This window comes from Scatophagus argus, chromosome 15 (assembly GCF_020382885.2).
Source record: "Scatophagus argus isolate fScaArg1 chromosome 15, fScaArg1.pri, whole genome shotgun sequence".
Taxonomy (NCBI): Eukaryota; Metazoa; Chordata; class Actinopteri; family Scatophagidae; genus Scatophagus; species Scatophagus argus.
The window spans coordinates 15616738-15640139 of NC_058507.1; the positions used below are offsets into that span (position 1 = coordinate 15616738).

Genomic DNA, 23402 nt, shown 5'->3' on the forward strand with positions numbered 1-23402 from the left:
TGCTACTTGTGACTCATTTGCACAGAAGAATTTAGGCATACAACTTTGTGTTTCTGGAGCATGGGCACAGTTATTAAAGAAGCATCTGTGTGTGAAAATATGTGTAGAGGGATTGCTGGAGCTTCTAAATATTCTGAGTTTGTTAGCACTACAACACTTTGTGCCCTGGGAGATGGGCCTCTTCAGCAGGTTCACAGGTCGCGCAGCAGCGTGCAGAGTGGCCATTGTGCTTTGTCATTTCACAGGTGACTCACATCATTACACTCGAGCATGCTGGAGGTAGAGCACTCGGAGATGCTTGCGGCATTCAAAATGCATGATTTTCAGCCTAGTGCAAACAAATCGCTTTAAAAGATCAGTTTAATCTATTTCGAGCTGTTATTATGAGCTGGGAGAGTTGTTCAGATAAAGAGACTGAAGCAGGGTTAACATCAGAGTGTTGGACAACTCTTCACATACTTTACCCAGTGTGAGAGCTGTCAACTTTATTATTTGTTTTTACGATACAGTGTGCATATGATTTAAAACGCAGACCACTAAAATAATGGTCAGGGGGTGAATTACTGTAAGCCAAACTGCCTCAGATTTTCCTGTGATATAATGTAGTGTGATTAGAAAAGAATATCTGTAGGGAAATATCAGTCACAGAAGTCATCAATGTCATCAATATTTGTGTTGAAAGGTTGAGGACATAAGGCTGCTTCAATGTCTGAATTGCTGTCGTCTGATTCATCCCAGAGAGCTATAGAGAAAGGCACAGAGGAAAGAAAAACAAGATGACTTTAGTGCAGAATGTTTACCCTTCCATGGAACGGTATCACTTCATGTGTAACCTTTTACATTGTGCACATAATTTATTTATCGAGTCAGTTCTACACTCTCTTTGTAAGCATTCTGTGATCTGAACGCACTGAAGCTACAGCTTACCTTGTGTTTAATTTCACCTTGAAAATCTAAACATTTGATCTTTCATCTATGTCTGGCAGGCTAAATCTCGACTTGTTCACTCGCGGCAATACAGTGTATCTGCAGAGATCTGATCACAGCTGCAAATATCTGAACATAGATGTGATGTTAGCACCCGAAAGTACATAAATTAGGATTCAATATGCAGCCATATTCAGAGCTCTGTATTGTTCAGTTATGTAGCAGCTAAGCTCTAAAGAAATTAATACGACATTTGCCAAAAAAATGAAAATTGAAATACAGTACAGTATTGAAATACAATACAAATCTGCTTCTGAGCAAACTACACACTTATTTGAGAGTATTTTGATTTTGCAAAAACTAACACTAATGTCTGGCTGTTCCCCATTAGAATCAAAAATGCTCTTTCATGGTCTTATTTAGTGCAGTTAATAAACCACTCGGCATCTCCTTTTGTTTAAGGTTTGATCAGTGATGGAAGAAGACAGACGTTTTCCTAAAATACGGCTGTTTTATTTTTAAACCCAATATTTTGTTACCTGGATTTGGCTTCAAGGTCTTTTTTTTCATTTACATATCCTCAAAAGGAATAGCTGCATTTACAGACACATTTAATCAAACAGAGGGTGTTCTCATGAAGCTCAAAATTTACAATATTTTCATACACAAACCTCTATGGTGACCTATTTGGTATAATTAACCTTTTTTAACACCGTCTTTATACGCAACCGAAATGACTTTGTCTCTACTCACCTTTTGACTGCAGAGCAGAGTAAAGCTTTGAGTTGCTGTTCTCTTTCCTAGAAACACAAAGACAAGTTATTAGTCTTGTGAATGTACTACCTTAAGCTTTCTCTGAAAAAGAGATGCTTAATCTCACCAAAAAATGCTAAAAAGGAAAAAGGCAGGCAGACAGCGCAGCAGAGGGAACTTCCTTGACTCCTGTTCTAATTGAGCCAAAAGACTTCCACAAGGCCCTCTTTATTCAAAAATAGTCCAAAGACAGCGTTGCCAGGTTCCCATAGCTCTGGTGATATCGCTATGTAAATGTGTGACCTCCGAAAAGGCTTTGATCTTCCTCAATGCATATGCAATAAGGCCCCCCCATTCCTCTTTTAAAGGCCTCCTCTTTAATTTACATCATCACAGAGCCTTTTCAAACCCCACAATATAGCCTCATCATCTCCCAGGTTAGCATACATATCCATATGGTTTATTTGTTTGGCCCTTGTATATCGAAGCGGTATTGACTCTTTTCTTGGGAAGAGGAAGAAAAAGGAGTTTGAAGAGACAAGCCCTAGCAAAACACAAGAAAAAATGTGGCGTGTTCCTCCATCTGCATCGATTCAAACCCATGACCTCTTTGATTGTCATCCTCTCAATCACCCTCATCTCCTCGTCTCTGCCTCAGCAAAATCTTGGCACATGTGACTGTACATTGAGTATAAGGACCAAATTACTCTGGCTGCGTTCCAAATGCTATCTCCTAAACTATATATTGCTGCTTTGCGCCACTCAAGGCTGAATGAGAGAAGAAGGATGCAACTTCCATTTCTAACTGTGAACAGATTGCTTCCTGCTAAAAGCAATATACCAAACAGGCAGTATAATTATTACAAGATAACGTTTATATTCATGTGCTGATGAGGCTTCCTACAGGAAATTTGGATGATTCTTGCATCTGTTCAGACAGCACATTGGACCTCAGGTGCTTAAAACGCTTGCAAATGAAAGCAGAGGCTGAGCAAGGAAAGCAGAGCAGAAAAAAGAAAAGAAAACAAAGACACAATGACAAATAGTCAGCATGTCTGCCCGTAAAGAGAAGTTGCACTGCATATAAGGGTGTTTTGCTGAAAGAGAAGATTTTGTTTGCCAAAACATGCGTGTGTTAGTAAACGCACAATCAAATGTTGTGTTACTGGTGAGCAGAGAGTAGTGTGTTTTGAGTCCTACATTATGTCTGGTACTGTTTTTGGATGTTATGTTTACGGACAGTAAATGTGAGCTTTATTTACTTGCCAGATTCATTTCCTTCTGACCACAACAGACTGACACATGGCTGTCTACAAAATGATTTAGATGAAAGAACATAACATCATCATAACATACAGACTAGGTTTTTATTTTTTTTTGTACTGCTGGAGGTGAGACTGGATATATAAATCCAAAGTTCTTCAATATGCACGTAACGTGAACATGACTTAACTGAAAGATCTGGAGATAGTCTAAGAATTAAGTGAAGAATATATATGCACATCTGCATTTTAAAAAGGACATCCAGCTGCTATCCACATTCAGCTTTTTAAACTGCATAGGAGAGGAAGTATAGATGCTGAAGCACAACTGCAACACGAGGACTAGCGCATCCATTTTCAATGGTTAGGAAACAGATCTCGAGCAGAGAGAATGCAGCAGCAAAAATACGGCGATAATCTACCCGATTACTTCCTCTAGTTTGCCACAATAATAGCTGTTACAGCGAGTAAATTAGGCTTTTCTTTTCTTGAACTTCCCCCCAGGATGGGAATGGTCTATCAGCTGTTCCACTTCAGTGAGGAACAGGACTGATTTCAAGACAGGGCTATTACCATAGAGAGCCCAGTCTGGATCTGACCCCACCAATCTAATATTCCGTTTCCATAAACATTTATGCCAGTTCATCTTCTGCTGAGTTTCCCTTAATTGAGGCAATGATCTGAATATGTAAGACAGGTCTGGCCAGTGTTTTACAAGCTCTGGTAGACAGAGGTGAATGTAATGTGTAAAATGATGCAAATTACAGCTATTGTAATGTCCTCTTTTTTCTAATGCCTCGCTCATTCTCTTCCTCTGGCCTTTGCAGTTGTTACATATTGTTGTTTATCTCAACAACAGTTTTAACTGTTAAGTTACACAGTGTCTGTTATGCCTAACTGAGTTCACACTGACCTGTAGGACTATATGATGAGTTTTACCCACACTACACAATAGGAATTTGGAGAAAAATATTTTGATATTTTTATTGTTGTCTTTTCTATGAGCTGAGTTAACGCTCTGAAATGTAGGTTATTTCAAATCAGGCTGGTAATGTAGTGATATATAATCATTAATTAAAAACAAGAAAATGAAAAGGGATGAAATCGGCACAATGTTTTGGGAACAGTGAAAAAGTGGCATGTTTCTTTAAGAATAGCACATTGATTGCTCAGCCTACAAAAATCGAGGGCGCACTGATTCAAGTTAAAAGTCCTTTTGAGATTATTCGCCACATTTTTAGATTCGGCGAGGCAAAGCATTTGCTGTGTTTGCTCCTGAAAGCAGCATTCTGATTCTGCTTTACCACATCTTACGTGATATCTCTTCAGTATCACCATTACGGAATGAAATCTTCTGTGAAACACAAGTGTGGTCAGTAGAGAATACTGTATTATTGTCAAGACAGCCCCGATCAGTGGAATAACATGCTGTATGAAACATCCTCATGGACTATAGATAAAGGGTCAAATAAAAGGTGAGACAGATAGACAGATAGATAGATAGATAGATAGATAGATAGATAGATAGATAGATAGATAGATAGATAGATAGATAGATAGATAGATAGATAGATACTTTATTGATCCCGAGGGAAATTCAAGATGTAATTGTGCTGTAGTTATGTACTGATATAATGTCCAATAGCACATGGACCAAAAAATAATATAAAACATACTGTCCTTTCAAACTGCAGTTTAAAGTAATTCACACGTAGGACTTGAATATGTGTCTTGGAGACACCAAAGACAGATGTGACTAATAATCCTGTAGTCACAATAGGAAATGTGAGGACTGTCAGAGGAAATAATGCTTACCAAGCACTTAATACTGCCTTGCACACACCGATAGCTAGAGAGCTGCTTTTATTTACCCTGGCTTTTTTTAAGCTCCTGCCACCCACACACAAATGCTAATATCACAATAGCACTTTTGCACAGCGGTGCTTGTCTAAAGGTAAAGGGAGACCCATCACCTCATCATTCCCATCAACTCCTACTCCCATCCCAGCTATGACCCCACAGAAACATTGTTTGGGCTCCGTTTAGATGTACTCTAACAGGCCTGAATGGTAGCAGGATATAGCCTTCAGTTGGGGGCAAGCAGTGAGAGGCAACTATGAGTGGGCACTCTCTAACATGTGAGTGCTCTCTGCTGGCAATCCACAGGTACTGCAGCTCAGAGGAAGAGGTACTGGGCCAATGATTTCAACACAGTGAGCTTTCCTCTTGACTGGTGGCTGTCTAACGGAGACAGCCAGTGGAAGGAATGGCTGAAGGAAAGACCATTCATCTTACATTCCTTTTTTTCAATCAGCTGTCAGGTATCACAGCAAATTCATGAGAGAAACATGATATTTCTATAGTTTTGCTACTAAATTAAATTAAAATGAACAAAAGAATGCAGAAAGTGGTTGAAAGTTAACTTATATATTATTATAGGGTATTAAGGCAGATTTAGGCAGCTAATGTAGGACAGTGACCTCCTCTGGTTGGAGCCTCTAAATGCTGCCTTCTGCCGTAGTCACTGTCTTGTTTGTACTGTTATGGGCTGGTTCTAATTGTTAAGCCTACACTGAAGTAGATCAACTATTAAATTGTCAAATGTAAAAAAATAAAATAAAATAAAACAATAAACATAGTCAGTACTGAATTTGTTAGCTGTTTCTAATATGATATATTCCCCAATAGAAATATTCATAGAAATACAGATTTAATGTTGCTATATGCACTATTGTGCATCTACTTCATTGTGTCTTACACTGCTCATGATTATACTGTCTGTTAAATTGTTTACATGGATTTTAGGACAGCGATCCTCCATCTTTTATTACCTCTTTGTCTGGTACTGTCTCTCTGTCTCCCTCTATCTCCCGCTATTCTCTTTCTACGTCCCCTCTCCTCCCCTCCAGTCCTTTTCTCAGCTCATGTCCCTCTCACCCCTCTATCCCTCCTCCCAGCAAGCTGTCAGAGATCCACACACATCGCCTTCCCATGAGAGAGAGAGAGAGCGAGTGAGCTTCTGATTTTGACACTCTGAGTGATTTGAGGTCGAATGCTTGAGCACATCCTGTTGTCCAAGGCAAAGCTGTAAACCACTAATTGTTGAGTCAAGGTTTTTGTCAAGCAGGCACTAGGCACAACAATCATCACACCAGCTGATGGCTGGAGTATTTTGTGTGTGTGTGTGTATGTATGTTCAAGCATTTTTTAGGATCAAAAACTAGGTGGAAATAAAAAGGCATTAACAAACCCAAAATAAAAATAAGAAAGGAGTGGCATCTGAAATGCCTACAGTAGAAAGGAGCACAATGATTCTTTGCACGAGAGGAAGCAGTGGCATGCACTCGCATACAAAGGGGAACAAGTGGTCTTTACATGGAGTGCAGCTGCTTATTAAGACTCACTCCTTCGTGCATTATTCCTTTCATCCCCACTCAACCACAAAGTGATTTTACTTTGCCACTCACAAAGACAGCAAAAGATTTCTAATGGACAAATCAGTCGCTTCCCCACGAGTTATAATACAATAAACAGCACATTCTATAAAAGTATCTGACTGAAAAACACTGTGTGGGAGAGAGCGAGGGAGAGAGAGAGTGAGAGAGAAAAAAAAGAATATGAAAGACCCCAATTCTCTCAAACACCATAATAGTGAAATGAGCACATATAAATGTGTTAAGAGTATCTCTTTGCATCTTGTATAGACTGCATGTATTTAATCTGTAAAGCTTATTAAGGCCCTAGTCATTGCTATGCAAAGCAGCACCCAGTGCTTTTCTCTCGCTTTTCAGCCGAGTGCAGTGTTTGGCCAATAGGACTGGCCCCCCGCCTCTCATTCTGCATTCATAACATGCAACATTTGCACAATGTATCTCTCAAAGGCCCTGAATAGAAGGCCTTAATACTCATGTAAACAACTGCAAACCAATTACTTAATGAATCGGGCCCACACATAATGAGGAGCCTCACAAAGGGCTATAAATGCATTTTTTGCACCAAAGCCTCTGCTTTAAACTACAATCCCTCTGCTGTAGTCTAGGCTTAACTGGCAAATCATAATTATTGTCTAAGACAACAGAGAGGAAGCCATTTTTGTATTTAGAATCCAGCTCCATCCTCCTTTTGATGTCACTCATCAGCTCACTGACAAAATAAAGCAAACAATTAACGAGTAGGACGGAGAAGGAGGGGGTGGGGGTGGGGGGTGTGTACAGGAAGACAGAGAGGAATAGGGGCAAAGAGATGGAGAAAGGGCAAGAGAGCGAGAGAGTGAGACACAGAGAGAAAGGAGAGAAGCAGGGCAAGAGCATGCTGCAGTGTTATGCTTCTGCTTAAGTGCAGGGCTTTTAGACCACTTGTGGAAGCAATAAAGCGCAAGAAGTGACTGTGGTAAGTGGAATGCTTATATCTGAGCGTCCAAGAAAAGCAAAGAAAAGACAGGGCGAATTGTTGTATGACCACAGAAAGGATGATGGTCATGGTGACTAGTAGCTCTTGGCACTGCTTCAGGCATGCTGAACTATCCATTTGTCACTCATGTACACAACTTGTGAGTCATCACTGCTCAAGGCATTCTGTCTCTAATTTTTTGTTCTACAAATTTTCTTTAATCACATATATTGTGGGCTTCCCATGCACATTAATGACAGGGAGACAGGCACCATCTGAGAGGGTCTGGGCCCGAAAATTGGCTCATGTTTATTAAAAAGGGTGGTCACTGGGGCTGGCAGAGGCAGACATCGGCAGCTATGAGGACCACAATAGAGCCAGCCCATTAGGCCTTTCCCTGGGCTAATAGGCAGACTGGGAGCGCCTGCTTGCCAGGCCAGGGAGATATAGACTTCAACCCTTGTGTCAGCGTGGTGCCCAGTAATCACATGAAATCAGAGAAGATTATTCCTCATAACGTTTACCCAGCCATTACTACAGCCCAAATGGGTTCGCAGTGAAGAGGTGCTCTGAGGACCCGACATGCAATTGCAGATTTGATGAAGTCGTGTTGATATTCAAATGTAACCATGATGGTGTTAGCTTCCACCAAGCAATTTATCATTAAATCTTCTTTTCCACCCCACTTAGGGCGCTGATTTGAGCAGCCTAAATGCATTTCAAGGGTGAAAATGAAAAGGACATTTGTCCTTGTCAACACTTGAGTCCCCTTCTTCCAAAACAGTTGTCCCGGATTCTCTTCTTAACATGATCTGTTTGCATTCTGACAACAAGCCTGAAGACAGTGATATTATGACTCCAATTTATTTTTTGTGGGAGCTATTTTGCTTTTGATTTCTAAAACCTGGCTGAACCCAGTGAACAGTGAGTGAGAGGGGCTTTAGGGGCCTTTTGTCTTTGTAAGCGAGTTAATGGGTGGCGGCCCCTTGATCTTATGGAAATGAACAGGGAATTATGAGAGTGGCCATGCAAATGTACATCAACCACTTTGGTGTCTGGTGGCTCATTTCCTGTGGCCCGTTGAATAATAACAATGTTCTTACCGAGGGTAAGGGTCTTGATGTGAGGAGCATTTGGCCCTCCCCAGGTCCTCCTCATGGCCATGATTTATTCCTTAAAAGAGCAAACAGGGCCCAATAAAAACATCTGATTCGGACATCTCATCACAAGCTAATTTACAATGCATATTAACAAAGAAACTTACGGTACAGCTTAAACTAATATCTAATATAACTTTAGTGTAAAGGTCCTGATATGGACACATGGTAATGTTACACAATTATTATTTACATTTGTTGATGCATGTTTTCACTTGGAGCTCCTTTCATGCATCAAGGATATGTGATTTCATGCCATCCAAATTCACACGACAAGCTGAAGGCTATGACTACTGAGATGGTGACAGTTTTTGGGGATTAAAAATGTGGTGGAGTTAAAAATGGTTGAGAAATCAGAATCAGAATTCCTTTATTTATCCCCGAAGGGAAATTCTTTGTGTAATAGCTTTGGACACAACAAACATAGTTTTTCTTTTGTGTTTTGATGTGAGAACAGATAGCCAAATGGTTAGGTCCCAGTTGCTCGATACTTGCCTGGTAGAGTGGACCACATCTCTTACCTGAGAGGTCATCGTCATCCTCCTCATCCTCTTCAGAACACTGCAGCCTTTCCTGCATGGCTGATTGTTTAAGTAACTGATATGCTTTGGTCTCTGTTCAGGGACACACACACACACGCACGCATGCACGCACGCACACACACACAAAGTCACCATCAAATATTTGCTTAAAACCCAGGTTTCCAACTTTCAGAGGTCTCTGTGTTTGATGAGACAACACGCTTCAGTAGCTGAAGCTTTTGGTCTCACTGCTGAACAGAGTGGGTGAAAACACTGTGCTCAATCAGCTAAGCTGTTGATTCTAGCCTACAGTCTGTAGCAACAGTTTCCATGAGACGGCAATCAGCATCTCACATTATCTCAGCATCCCCTACCAGGAAGGCAATGATTGATTTTCTGTTTTAAAAACACTCATAATTACTTTCCGCCACACTAAAGTAGGTATCATATTTGAAAGGAGCACAGAGACTGCACTTGCAAAAAACCAACAGAGCAGAAGTACATAATAAAAGAGCTGTTGTCTCAATGATGTTGCGAAAACACACATGCTGAATCAAAGGACAGAGCAAATTGCAATCTTGAATGACCAAGCCTGAACATTTATAACTTGGTTTTATAACAGAAGCAGCACTTTTAATCATTTTCTAAAACCATACAACATTTACAGTGCATGGGAATCTACACTGTTATTCCACCCACAGCACTTTATACAGCCATTTTACATGTAGTTAAAAAACACCTCAACTAGATAGAAACACACATGTCTTGGCAATTACTATCACTTTCAAGGTCATGGTATTTGATTGTGACACTGATGTTGCTCACCACAGCAAAACCTTTCCCTTCAAAAATCTTTAGTCATGTTTCTTTTTTCCTAGGACTGGTTATGACTCTTTTGATTAAGTGTAGGGATTGGAAACTGGACTCATTTTGCTAGCTGTGCACCTTAGGGGTGCAGACACATGAAACACCCTGTAGGAAATCTGATAGCCAAGGGTAATGCAGGATTGCTTTACATTTCAGAGGTGCAGCTTAGGGATGGGCACACCAGCTGCTTCCAGGATGCCTTCACATCTAGTATTTTTCAAGTCCAGCCTTACCAGAGCATTGTTTAGAAGATAATGAGAACCGATGACAGATCTCTTGCGCTTCCCACCCTGGCGTCCTGACAATTAAAGCAGCAGCATTATGCCGGGCCAGCGAATTATCAATTTTGCCAGAACGCCTCAGACCAGGCTGAAAACATAGCTAGTGTTTTCTCGGAGATAATTAGAGCGAACTAGCACAGCCCTTCAGGTGGGACTTTGACCCTGGATTCACCTTGATCATCCTGCCTCAGCCATTGCGTAAAAGAGCCCATTATTCACTGCAGTGGGAAGAAAACAAACCACAACATAAGGACAGTGTGAATGCTGGGGCACCGGCAATGCCTTTTTACCTCTAATAGGAACACTTTCCACAGGGCTTTCGTCCTGGCTGTCCTCTTCAGTACTTTGTAGTTCTGTAAGAAAGGGAAGGGCATAGTGAGAAGCAGTGGCAGGGAGGAAGGGAGTTTAGGGATAGAAATGGGGATGGGGGAGGGAGGGGGTCTTTCTTAGCTGTGAATAGAAGGCTGTAAGAAAACTGGGCTGTGAGGGATTTATATAAAAAAAAACCTCAATGGTGAAATAGATTTTCTATTATAAAAAGGAAGTTTTAGTTCACTGCAGAGGTGGTTTTAAAAAAAAAACTGCAGCGGTCTAACATTTGTTCCTATTAATGGGTGTTATATATTACTGGGCAAACACAGACTTATCTCGGTGTGGAACATTTTGGATGTTTGTAAGAATCTGCTGTCAGCCATAACAAGACCAAAACACTTTTGTTTTTGATTGTAACAAAATGCATCAATTCCTCTGTAGCTAATAACAACCAAAACCTAAATATCCAAATATTGTATTCTAGAATATATCATGCTTATTATAAATTATACTAATAATCTTTAGTAACCTTGGATGCGACGCTTCTGTACCGGCCTGGCAGGCTTCATATCACCGTCAGCCAGGAGAGAAGGAGGACCAAATGAAGAAGACAAGTCACTCTCGTCCTCTGCTGAGGGGCACTCCTCACTGGACCGGGACACAAGTGTCCTCAGCAGCACTTTGGCCTGCGAGCAGCACAAATTAAAACCACACTCTTAATTGTTCCCATTTTGTGAAGGAAGTGTCAAATTGAACTCTCGCCGATTAGGCAAGTCATTTACTTTGGCCATGGCTGCTCGCACAGAGGTGCGGCTGTAATGTGTGTTCAAACGCCAAGAGAAAATAACTTCAAATTCTCTCACTCGTTTAACTAAAAAAAGATTATTTCACACACTTTCACTCCCGCTCTCCTTCTCAATCACACTTTTTTCCCCCGTCCTGCTCTCCCTCTCTTCTCATCCATGAGATTAGAGAAGCGCCTAAAGAATGCAATCACCCTGGCGTTAATGTGCAACACATTCCAGATATCTCTCCTCTTGGCTGAGAGAATTGAGACAAACTGCTTTCTTCCTCCCTCTCTAGCTCATTTTTTATCTCTGGGGAGATGAGGATACACAATTAAGAGGAGCTGTTCTGGGAGATGAGGAGCAGGGAGATGCCACACACCGATTTCCTTTTTCTCCCTTTTCCCTCCCCCATATCAAATCCTGCCATCATCATCTTTCTTTTGTGATCAAAGACTGCCTCTCAGCCTCAGATGGCTATTTGCTACTTTTAATGAACACTAATATGGAGGGGATGATCAGGAGGATTTTGACAGTGACAAACTTTAAGTGCATTGTAAGTTGTTATCAGTAGGTCGCAGTGAACATCGACAATGTACATGCTTTCATTTTCTGAGAGGGGAAGAGAGCCAAACACACACCAATCTGAGCTTACCACTTGGTATTTGATGCTGCTGCACAATAAAAACTGTCTTGATCCTTGTCCCTGATATCTGTCTTTGTTCTTTTTTTAGATTTAGTCAAATGTACTGTGGATTGAGGGCTCTCGCAGACCCACTGCATTTTAAATATCAATGAATGCAACTGTTAGCACTTGAATATTCAAAGGGCCTCTTTGAGTGTGTGCATGCGAGCTGCATGCTCCCATTTGTCGGGGTAGCCAGGCTGTGTGGCATTACGTGAATGGAAATTTCTGTTTGCTCTTGTGTGTGGAGAGTAAGCTGTTGTATGAGAGAACAGGGAGGAGAGAGAGAGAGAAATAAAGGGAGAGAGGGAAAATAGAGTGAGGGAGAGAGAAATAGATGGAGTGGGAGAGATAAACGGAGAGAAAGATTTTCGCTCAGGCTTTTTCTGACGCACTTCGACACAATGATGTAGATGGCAGTGCCTCTCTTCCTTTTGTCGGTTCATATTTTCAAGAGGCTCTACAGTCTCCCTCTTTGCCTCTCTCATTGCGCCGGGGACACTGGAGCAAGATCTCCAAGCCACAAGAATCCCAACAAGATGAGTCCACAAAAATTAATAACACAAAAGTCTGCATGTGTATATGATCATTCCTGTAGATGGATCATATGGTAGATTTCCTGAAAATGTGAGATTCCTGACAAATCTCTTGACATTATCTTCGGTGTCTAAGTGTGAATATTAATCATAATTTCTTTCTTTGTTTAATTGAGCATGATCTGCACAAGGTCAATGAGTGGGGAATTTAAAATAATCCTGTCTGTTGTGGAGAAGGCCCAAATGGCTCTGCCTTTCAAACAGACCCAGCTGATGGCTATACTTTTGACTAATACCAAATTAAAAGCAAGTGTTTCTCAGATGAATACGCCACATGAGATGAAAAAAGCCAAGCAGAGGCTGTAATTTGCGATTAGCACATGGGTCAGGGTCCCTTCTGTCTAGGTCAACGTGTGGAGCAATCTGATGAGAAGGCAGCCAGGGCTTTGCTTCAAACACCAGACACAAAGAGGGCACTGAGTACCAACTACAGCTCTCTTCTAAAAAATGTGCAAAGAAACAAGAACAGTAGCTTTTGTGGAAAACTAGACTCCTGCAGTCATATGTGCATGTAAATGTCTGCTTGCTTTTGGGACTTGGTGCCAGATAATGCAAGTGTGTGCCTCCTATTTGTGTGTCAAGTTGCAGTGTGCGTGCCTCCAACGCTACCTGGTGGCTGTAGGTGGCATGGCGCTCCAGAAGCAGCGGTGTGAACAGCTGGACCAAGTGTTCAGTACTGAGGACACGGCGCTCCTTGAGCAGGAGGGCGTGCTTGAACCAGCGATCCCACAGCCGAGCGGCATCAGGAGGGAGGCTTTCGCTGTTGTGAGGGTGGGGGGACGGGATTGGTGGGAGAGAAAGAAAGGTTTTCATATCAAATGAAAAATATGACAATTGCAAACTACCATAATTGTACCACAATGGAGTTAAAGATTCTTTGATTATCAGGAAAACTGAGGCAGACTATTTGTCACACTATTTTCACACTATTTTCTATTAATTTTATATATTTAATTTCAAGAACTTGCAAAAGGCTACTTGCTGGTCCATTTTAAAACAAATCAGAAGATACAGATTATTAATGAATTCCAGTAAACACTGAATACACACAGAAAGTAACATAGCTCTGGGTTGAAAACTGGATAAAAACGTCAAAAAGCCAGAGTGTGTCTCCACAGGAAAGACAGGGACGTTTCTTCAGATTGAGAATACAGCAGGAACGGTCTCAGTGAAATCAATAGAGTAGTGAAGCAGGGCATGGATTTGGCTCAGAGTATAACTACTCATTATCCAAAGGACTGGAAGTCACAGATAGGGCATTTTAATTTACTCATGACATTCACCCATGCAGTGTTACTGCACAAGGTGACACCAAAGATGACCTTTACATTTGTGGACAAGGGAGACTGTATAGAATGGTGGCGTGCAATATCTCAGTGTAGGTACTAAGAGTATGCCCCCTCCCCCTCTGTCTAAAAAAGCACAGGCAGCCATCCACTCTTGATTTGAAAAGTAGAATTCACCTTTCCTGAAAGACTGTTCACTGTCGCTCTGAAAAGAAAAGAAAGGTCTATTGACCTGTAGCATTCAGCAGATTGATATTTGTGCACTAAATCATGCCATTATAGCACTATTCACTACTGGAGTTGAGGTGTCATTGTCTACACAAAACACTATCATACAACAGATTATAACCAATATATGTATTTCTTTTTTGCAGCTTCTCACAAATGATCAAACCTGACTATGTGATTATGCTATTGTGATTCTTTTTACAAACCCCTCAACGTTTGAATTTCTTTACACTGACAAAAACGTAAATAAACACAACTAAACAAGAAAACACACTGACACTGGTCTTTGAGGATAGATTCACAGGGAAACCAGGAGCCTTACCTTATTTCATTAGGCTCAGTGCTGGATTGGTAAGCATTTACAAGATCCTGTGGTAGCAGGCAGCCCGTTGCTGTGCTCCATGACAACCTCTGAAGCTCATGAAGGATGACTGCTCCACATGCTTCAAGGTCCTCGCCATTCACGTCCGCTCCACTGTTACAAAGGCTGTCCAAGATATAGAGAGCAGTCAGCTATTGCCATGGAGCCATGAGCTCAGGCCATGGGTCAGGAGTACACGGAGGACATCCAACAGCTGGTAACACTTCAAACACACTCACAGACACAGTAAAGTGTAATAATACACATCAGTGCACATGAACACTTGCTCACATGATATCATAGCAAGATTAAACATGATATTGAGAGTCATGACACAAGATGGCCACTCTCCTTACTACTGAAGATGTTGTTAACATCACTTATTGGACTCACGTTTGCACAGACGGGGATAAGTACATGTTGGGTTTTAAATAAATGAGAAGCTTTCCTTTGCTAGACATTTATCCATACTTTACAACAAGAACTCCAATTATGGTAAATTAATCACGCTATGAAACATAAAAGGCTTATGACAAATAAGCCCAGTCTAATGAAACACATTCTTCATCTCCCTGACTCCCAATAACAATTCAACAGGGTGGTTACTAGAACAATCCAGTGTGTTTGAATACCCCTCAGAAATAAAGATGTGTGTATGTCGGTGATGGCACTACATCTAAAGTGAGAGCCCTTGGCAAAAGGATAATACGTTTTCCTTGTCTGCACGAACTGCTCCATGGTCGTTAAATAAATATACAAAAAATTTTGTTCAGATAGGGAGAGATTGTAAAGTTTGAAGACAGGCAGGATGGGCATACCTGACAATTCTATTGAGTTGTCTTCCATCAACTGAAGAATCCCCATACAGGCTAGTATGTTCACAATAGAGTCGTCCTTCAATGCTGTCTAGCAGATAAAAGAGTCCTTCTTGGCTGAGACTAAAAAAAGGAAAAAAAAACATTACCCATTAATATAGTGAAAAGAAATAAAATGGAAGAGGTCATTTGATCGATAGGCCTGCCATTTTTGAAAAAAAAAGTGATATATTTCTCTAGGCAATTTCCTTGAGGTACTCAAGGACTGCTGCAGAAACCTGATCATTACAGTGCTAACACCACAATAAAAAACTTCAGTGATTTCAAGTGTGTCTTTTGATGGTGCAATATGTAATGACAGGTCATGTGAGAAAGCTCGTGAGAGATGGCATTCAAAACTGGAGCATGTAGAACTGGCTGTCTACTGTTAAAATTTAATCAGCTATATGCCGTTATATGGCAAAATAACCATTACAAATATGTAATATGATAACAAGGATTTTTTTTGAAAAAATGAAAATACAAACAACTCTATAACACTACTATCTCACATTAAAAAAATTGGAAGAAAAAAGAGGGGCCTCGAGATGATTTCTTTTGGTGAGAGATTTACACTTTAATCTGGTGCTGTGTGAGGCTGCAAAATGAGAAATGGATGCCTAATGCACGTGGATATTGGGAATCCATCTCTTTCTTGAGCATTAAGCTCTGGGTGGCCCTCATTGAATTTTCCCAGAAACCCCAAGCCGAGAGATCCTGAGCCCCCCTACATAAAAGGGGCCAAAAAAGAATTTATGACAATCTGTAATGGGCTCCTGGGTTAGGGGTCAGCAAACAATTGCTCCCTCATTTTTGCAGGTTGTTTCCTGGTAACATCCTGATTAAGCTGGCAGCTTGAATTATATCCATGACATTCTGTAGTGTGCAATCCGTCTGTGCTAAGTCCTCTTCAGTGTGGCTGAAGTAGCATAGGCAAAAGCTCTATCTTTTTTTTCTTCTCTCCCTTATCATCAGCGTGGGCCTTGAAATAGTCATCTTTCTCTTTCCACTTTATTTGTCAATGCTCTTCAAAAAGAGACCTTTAGAGAGGGAATTAGTTGTGTTTTTCTGCAAACCTCTCTCGCTCTCTCATTGTACTGCTGCCAGCTTTCATGTCAAGGTCTCCAACCTCACTTTAGACGCTGCTGTTGTCCGCATGTTGACTTCATCAGGAATGCATTGTTAGCTAGGAGGAAGAGGTCAGCCTCTCTGCAGCGATACTGCTCTACAGTGTACAGTACTGACTTGGGGGTGATTTACCACATGGAATGGTCTCATAATTTAGTGATTGGCGTCAGAAGGATCTCACCGTGCTGGCACAGGCAGCAAATGCAATACACACACAGAAATGGAAAGATATACCACGAATACTAACAACACAATGACACAGGACTAGACAAAACTAGAACTAAAATCAGAAAAAATATCACTGAGGAATGTTTGTAAAAAGCACAATGTCTTAATGACATTGGAAAACAATGACATTTTTTTAAGCTTTGGCCACAAATTGGATTTTTAAGAACTTAACTTTAAATTGTATGACATGCTGTCAACAATTGAGCAGAACCATCATGCAGTTCAGCGACGACATATTTGAGAACAGGACACAGTGAGGCCATTATGTTGAGTCTCGAAGGAAAAAAAACCTGGAGGATATTTCACTCACTCACCCCAGCCATGCTGGAGGAGAAATATAATGGGATAATATAATGAATTGCCCAGGCTTGTTTTTCCTGACTGTGAGCTGAATGGAGGCAGCGATATAAACTCTAACCTTAAGAGAGAGAGAGAACGAGAGGGAGAGAGGGAGAGGATAGAGACTGGATGCGCTCTAAGCTTTACATCAAAGCCTCTGGTTTTCTCCTCATACACAGAAGCCCTCCGTGTTAACAATGAAAGCCGCAGCCCCCACCATCGTCTCCCAGCACAGGCTAACTGCAGCTCCTCTTGAGGTCATGCTATAAACAGTATAGTAGACCACACAGAAACAGTCGTGCACAAACAAATGTGCCACATTTCTCAGAGAAAATAAAATTCTTCATATTACTTTTGATAAATATAAAGTATAGACATTTTTTCAAATAAAGCATCTGATAATGATCAAAAGGATTCTTAATTTTACAGTAACAAAAAAAAATGTGTGTGCTTTTTAATAACATTATTGTGAGCATGTGTAATTGGGTATTTAAATCTAAAATAAAGTAGAACGTATAATAGTAAACAAGCATAATGTACGTCACCAACAAGGACACAAGAATTAAGCACTGGGACTATTACACACGAAATAAAGTTTTCTTGTTTCTCAAGAGCATAAGAGGTCCTGTTCATATACTGCATATTGCAGAGGCTTTGGGCACAAACATTCACATGGGATTTTCTGTGGCTCTAACCCCATCCAAAATGATCCTTCAACTCAGAGGCCATCATCACGCTAAGGATTTGTGGCTGTAAGTGCTGTCCACATGCCCACCCTCCAGAACACTCTATGGTGCCACAAATTTCCTCCTCCACTGGGGACTTCCTGAGGTCTCTCAAGCAGAAAATTGCTCTGTTACAGCATTATCTTGGATTATGGCAATATTGTTGGTGACAGGTCCTGAGCTCTCCCTATAAGATGCATCACTGCCACCACCGCAGCTACTGCTGAGCTACAGAGAGCATGGTGGCATGGACCGTGACTCTCACAATCCTCTCTGTCAGTCTCTGATGTGATGGTAGCAAGGACTGCATGGTGTCTTCACCCGCTCGTATCGTTTAGCCCTCTGTGGTTCAACATGGCTATGCATAACATTCTCCTTTCTCACTTTGGCTTGCTTAGCTTTAAATCTTGGAAATACATACTGATTGCACTGCTCATGTTTTAAAAAGAGCATGTGATGTAAAGCAATCAAAATGTTAGCGTTTCTCTAATGACACACCTGACAATTCCAGACAACAAAGTACAGAAAACAAAGTACCTTTCCAAGGTCACCACAGGAGCTGAGGATTCACAGTTTAACTGTGGTGTGTTCTTGGACCCATTAGAATGGGGGGATGTTTCAGGACTGCGCTGATTGTGATCATCACTACCTCTAGAAGTGGCACTCCTCTCAGGTGCCATACTGTCTGGTAGATCCTCTTCCAGCTCAGATTGTGTAAGCGATATGGACAGGATACTAGCACTGCTTTGCGACAGCTGCACATCAGAGCTTAGCGTGCTGACACTCCCACATCTATCTGAATGGAAATATAAAGTAGATTTATTAATTGGCTTACTTTAAACCTTTAAAAAGGACAAAGTCAAGTGCTTTCAACTGTCATTGTCTACTATCAAGTTCAAAGAATACAGTAAGGCTGTAATAAGATATTACAAGGTAATAAGCAAGAAATAGCATTGCTAACCTGGTGTATCTTGAGCTTCTTTTCCGCAAGTGGTTTGAGGCATCAAACGGCTAAGACCACTCTGTCCATCTTCCATTATAGGTTGCTGATGAATCACCTCATGTGAGCCAGTGTTTTCTGCAGGGGAATTCTTAGCCTTCATGCTATCACTGCTGCTGGGAGACAGATCTTTCTCAGGCCTCGTCAAGGTCACCAAAGGTGACAGTTCTTGTTCATTATAACTTCTAAAAGGCACATTGCCAGCTGAGCCTGTTAAGGCACGAACAGATGGCAGCATCGCCATTGTTCTTTCATGTTTGTCACTCAAATTACAGCCGTCAGGGGAATCGTTTGAGCCTGAAATGTCATCTGATAAATGTGCTCGGTTGCTGGCGGCATCCTCTCCGCCAACTCTGAAGTCCTTCAAAAGGCCACTTGGTAGATGCTCACGGGAGTGCATGCTGCGATTGGGTGAATGATGCAATGCTTGGTCTGAGTGTACACTTGTGGTGCCAGCATCAGCATCAGACCTTCTGGAGGTCTGAGGGCCTGCTGATGGTTGTATAAAGTCCTTGGCTGTGTGGGAAAGGGAACTGTCCTGGTGCTGCCTGTGCACAACTTCAACCTGAAGGGGGGGGGGGGGGGGGGGGGGGGGTCCACAAATATGATATTTTTCTAGGCATCAATACAATTTCAATTCATTTTCAAATCTCGGTTAGGTTACATTTAAAAGATATTCATCTTAAGTGTGTTAACTACCCACTTTACAAATCTGAATAAGTATATCTTATTTTGGCCGAGGTCTGAATTCTTTAAGAAAAAAAAAAAAAATCTTTCTGGGGAATGTCTCAGGATCAGTGCTTTAACTTTTCATCTTATTAGAAATCCTTTAGACAAGTTTTGATTCATGTCTGCAATGTCACCAAGGAGGGTGGGGGGGGGGTGAGCAAAAAAGCCTCCCTCCAAACATAATAACAAAAAGCATGGCTTCTGTTTCTTTTCTGATAAGCGTCTTAAATACCAAACAGTTAGCTGCTTAATAACATTCACTGTAAACCATGCAGCCTGCCCAGCAGATCCACAAAGTAGGTAAAAAAAGAGGAAAAGTTAATTTCTTGGCTGAGTGATTCCATCGGTAGCTGCAGGGCAAAGTAGAAAGTGTTTCACTAAAGTAGCAATTGATTCTTCTATCAATCTGCAGCACGCGTGTGCTCTTCCAAGGAATGTATTAAATATGAAAATCATATCCCGTTATCATCTGTCTCCAGCTTTCAGCCCGGTAAGCTTCCCTTAATGAATGCTGCAGCCTGAGGGACATGCACACTGCCAGCCAATGGCTTGTATGCATAATGGAGTGACGGTACCATTTTGCTCATTACAATATCGACAGGCTGACGGGGGTTTTTGCACACAGTTACAAGTGACTGCTCTAGACAGCATGCTCCAAGTTATTATGAGATGTCTTAGACATTTCATCTAAAAGAGCTTTAACTGCTTTAAGTGAAGGGAGAAAGCAGCTATGGGCTTGAACTACATCGCTTGTACAGATGCACCAGCTAGGATTAGACACCTGTGCTATTACAGATACACAGTTTAAATGCAGACTCCTCTACAGATTTACGAGGCATAATGCCTATGTTCCTTTGTTGTTCTAAACCTGAAAACACAGCTTGATAGAACTGAGATTTGCATAAACCGTGTAAACATTTCAAAAAAGAAGGATCCAACATAAAAAAAAATAAGTGCCGTTTTCAACCATACAAAAATATGTGCAAAAAAACACACACAGACACACAAACAGCATTTACACCCTACATAGAAGATATGACATTTGTAAAATCAATGCAACATTTCATGCTGCACATATTAGCATTACCTTTGTTGCACCAAGCTCTTGCTCCATTTTTTTCCTTGTTTCCATAAATTTTGAAATCTTTTTGGAAAACTCTGCCTGTAAGAGATACAAGAATAAAATGATACACAAAGATACGAACAGGTGGATATACAAATAGTTGGGTAAGTAGATGCTAAGCATACTGAGTAACATGAAAATAAATGACAGAAAGATGATAGTGATAATATTTAACTGACATATGGCAGGCAAACTGCACTATATGTAAACACAAGGAACTGTCTGTTACAATACTGCGATGGCAGTGCTGAATATTATCTGCGAGAAGTGCAGAAACAAAAAACACAAGAACAAAAGTGACAAAATCAAGCATCAGTCGATCACACTCATTCACAAAGGGTTTTTTTAAGTGGGTGTCCTCTGTGTAACTGCTGACACCCTTTGACATTTATCTGACCAGCCAGACTAACTGGCTTAATCCCAGTTCCAATTAAAAAACACTAATGGTCTCTTTATGGGCACTTGGATTAGCTTGTGCCACAATTTTTTCAACTGCAGTTTACAAAAGCAGACGTACTAAAGAAGACGGCTTTCATATTTCTCATTTATTCACTATACTTTCTGACTGTTTTGCGTAGCTATTTTAGAAATTAATGTATCTCAGCATGTTTACATGTGACTTCACTTTACTTCCTGTCCATTTGAGAATTTATGTTTTTCATAGTACCAAAAACAACACAGTTTAACCAGACAAAATTGGGTGACTTTATACATTGGACAGAAAGAGCAACAGGAAATTTCCAAAATAACAACAAACATGCAGGACTCATAAAGCATCAAGAGGAAATAAACCAACTGCTTGAGGGGAGAGAATGACTAAACCTCTGGAGCACTTCAGAGTCTCTATATTGGGCAATTAACTCAGCGAGTCATAATTAGCCAATTTTGTTAATTTGATATTAAGCTGTCAAGCACTGTCGTTGAGTTTAAAGTGATAATCTGACTGGCTCATTGTTTTCTCCCTCGTTCATTTGCTTGTAGTGACAAATTGCACTGTTTGAGTGTTTACCATTATCACATCAAGCAACTGCAAGTAAATATTAATGCTCTGTGTTAAAATTATAACAAGGCATTAAGGCAAATGTGCAAGAACATGCTTCATAAACACACATTTCTCAAAAAACTCTATTACATTGTAGGTATGAGTTTAATGTTCTTATTTTAAAGTTACACTACATTTAGTATCCTGTAGAAACAAGTGTTTGTGTTCGGTTTGTGTAATGGTTATTCAATTTGATAAAGCATTTTAGAAAAAAAAGCACAATTGTCTTAACCTAGATCAACTTCAGTGGGTGGAGCATTTGTTCAGATTGCTTTTAACATAACTTTTTATAAAAAATATGAAAAGAATTCCACTGAAAAAATCAAATTGAGCATGTGCGTGCACGTGCGTGTTGTACCTTTTGTTGTTGCAGGGGGCCATGGTCAGGATTATATTCCTTCATGCCAATTTCTATGCACTCCACATCTCTCAGCAGCTCAAGGTTTCTCATTTTCGCTCGTGCTTCCCTGCCACAGATTTCCTTGAGATAACTGTGCAGTTTGGAACACTTTATCTGTGAGCTGAAGGCAGTGGAGAACTATTATTCCAAAGAAATATTATCTAGGACCATTGTCAAAAAATAAGAGCTAGACTTTTCACAAGAAAAGGTTAAGCACAGTATGTTTTAAATTTAAATCATATTCTCAACTCGCCTATAAACCTTAGCTTTGCTGCTTTGATTTGGCATGTTAATATTTATGAGAATACATTTACAATGAAAAAATATGCTCTGCTCACATCCAAAGGTGCATCGTGCTCTGAACACATTTAGGTACAAAGGCGTTTTTTTTCTTCTTGTTGACCAAAAAGAAATTCAGAAAAACACAAATGCTAGGACCTTCTTTCATTTAGTCAAATGAAATTACAAAAAAGATCATGCATGTATGCAGTATTTTGTATGTACAGAATGTGCACTCATTAAATGTGTGGTAAATTTTCGAACCAATTTAATATAAAATGCTGACTTCTATACTATATTGATAACAAGATAAGAGCGGCATAGTAGTCTGTATAACTTACATTCTTTTGTCAGATCTGGAGTAAGCAAACAGCTCCCTCTCCAGCTCCAGCCTCCGTTTCTCCCTGTATCAATCAATACAACTGTCACCCACACAAATCACCGCAGTGTCTCGGTAGTTTTCTTTAACTAGTTAACAGCAACATTTACGTTAACTATTTGATCACTCATTAATAGACGCGTGTAGCGTGCGCTAATTTTGATACAAAAATCATCTAACTGTTAGACAACATACAATTAAACTGGCTGAATGCATGTGTTGTTGTCAATACGAAATGGCTAACGTTACATAAGAAAAACACGAGAGTTAACGTTAGCTTCATAAGAACTCTTGCTTACGTTGTGACAGGATAGACTTCCATTCATCTTTACTACATGTAAGAACAACCTCAGCATTTCTGTGTTTAGCTAAAGTTAGCTACCGAAGTGATCTAAATAAGCTAATGAACTGTCTAGCAAAGTAGCATCTCCGTCTATCCTGCCTTTGCTGGTTAGCTAAAAAGCTAGCTGGTTAGCTTCCAGTAGAAAGCTGCAGGAGGAGGCTACCGGGCAGCAAAGCTCACCACTCGAGCCCGCGGTTTCCACCAGGCCGTGTGAAAAAGGGGAAATCCTCACCTTTTATGCATGCTTTGTTGAATTGATGTAATCTTTTCATAATACGGGTCTTCGCTTCGAGCCATGCTTGCCATTTTCGTCAATTCGGCGCTACTGCGAAGCAAACGGGTAAGACGAGGAGAAGGAGGAGGTTGGACGATGTTTACGTTGGTTACCATGAGCACCGCTTCCCAGAAATCCCTGCTGATAAA

General features: G+C 40.7%; 1 protein-coding gene across 1 annotated transcript; it reads right to left on the minus strand.

The window, feature by feature from the left end:
• Window positions 1-470: 470 nt before the first annotated feature.
• Window positions 471-23389, minus strand: kiz (kizuna centrosomal protein). The gene is made up of 15 exons (XM_046413160.1): window positions 23212-23389; window positions 22599-22661; window positions 21937-22099; window positions 20501-20575; window positions 18646-19249; window positions 18222-18480; window positions 15229-15348; window positions 14372-14536; window positions 13145-13295; window positions 10999-11155; window positions 10448-10510; window positions 9010-9102; window positions 8435-8504; window positions 1681-1727; window positions 471-742 (listed from the first exon to the last, which is right to left on the minus strand). Exons 1-15 carry the CDS (start codon window positions 23367-23369, stop codon window positions 639-641), a joined length of 2292 nt encoding a protein of 763 aa, XP_046269116.1. The 5' UTR covers window positions 23370-23389; the 3' UTR covers window positions 471-638.
• Between the last annotated feature and the right edge of the window lie 13 nt (window positions 23390-23402).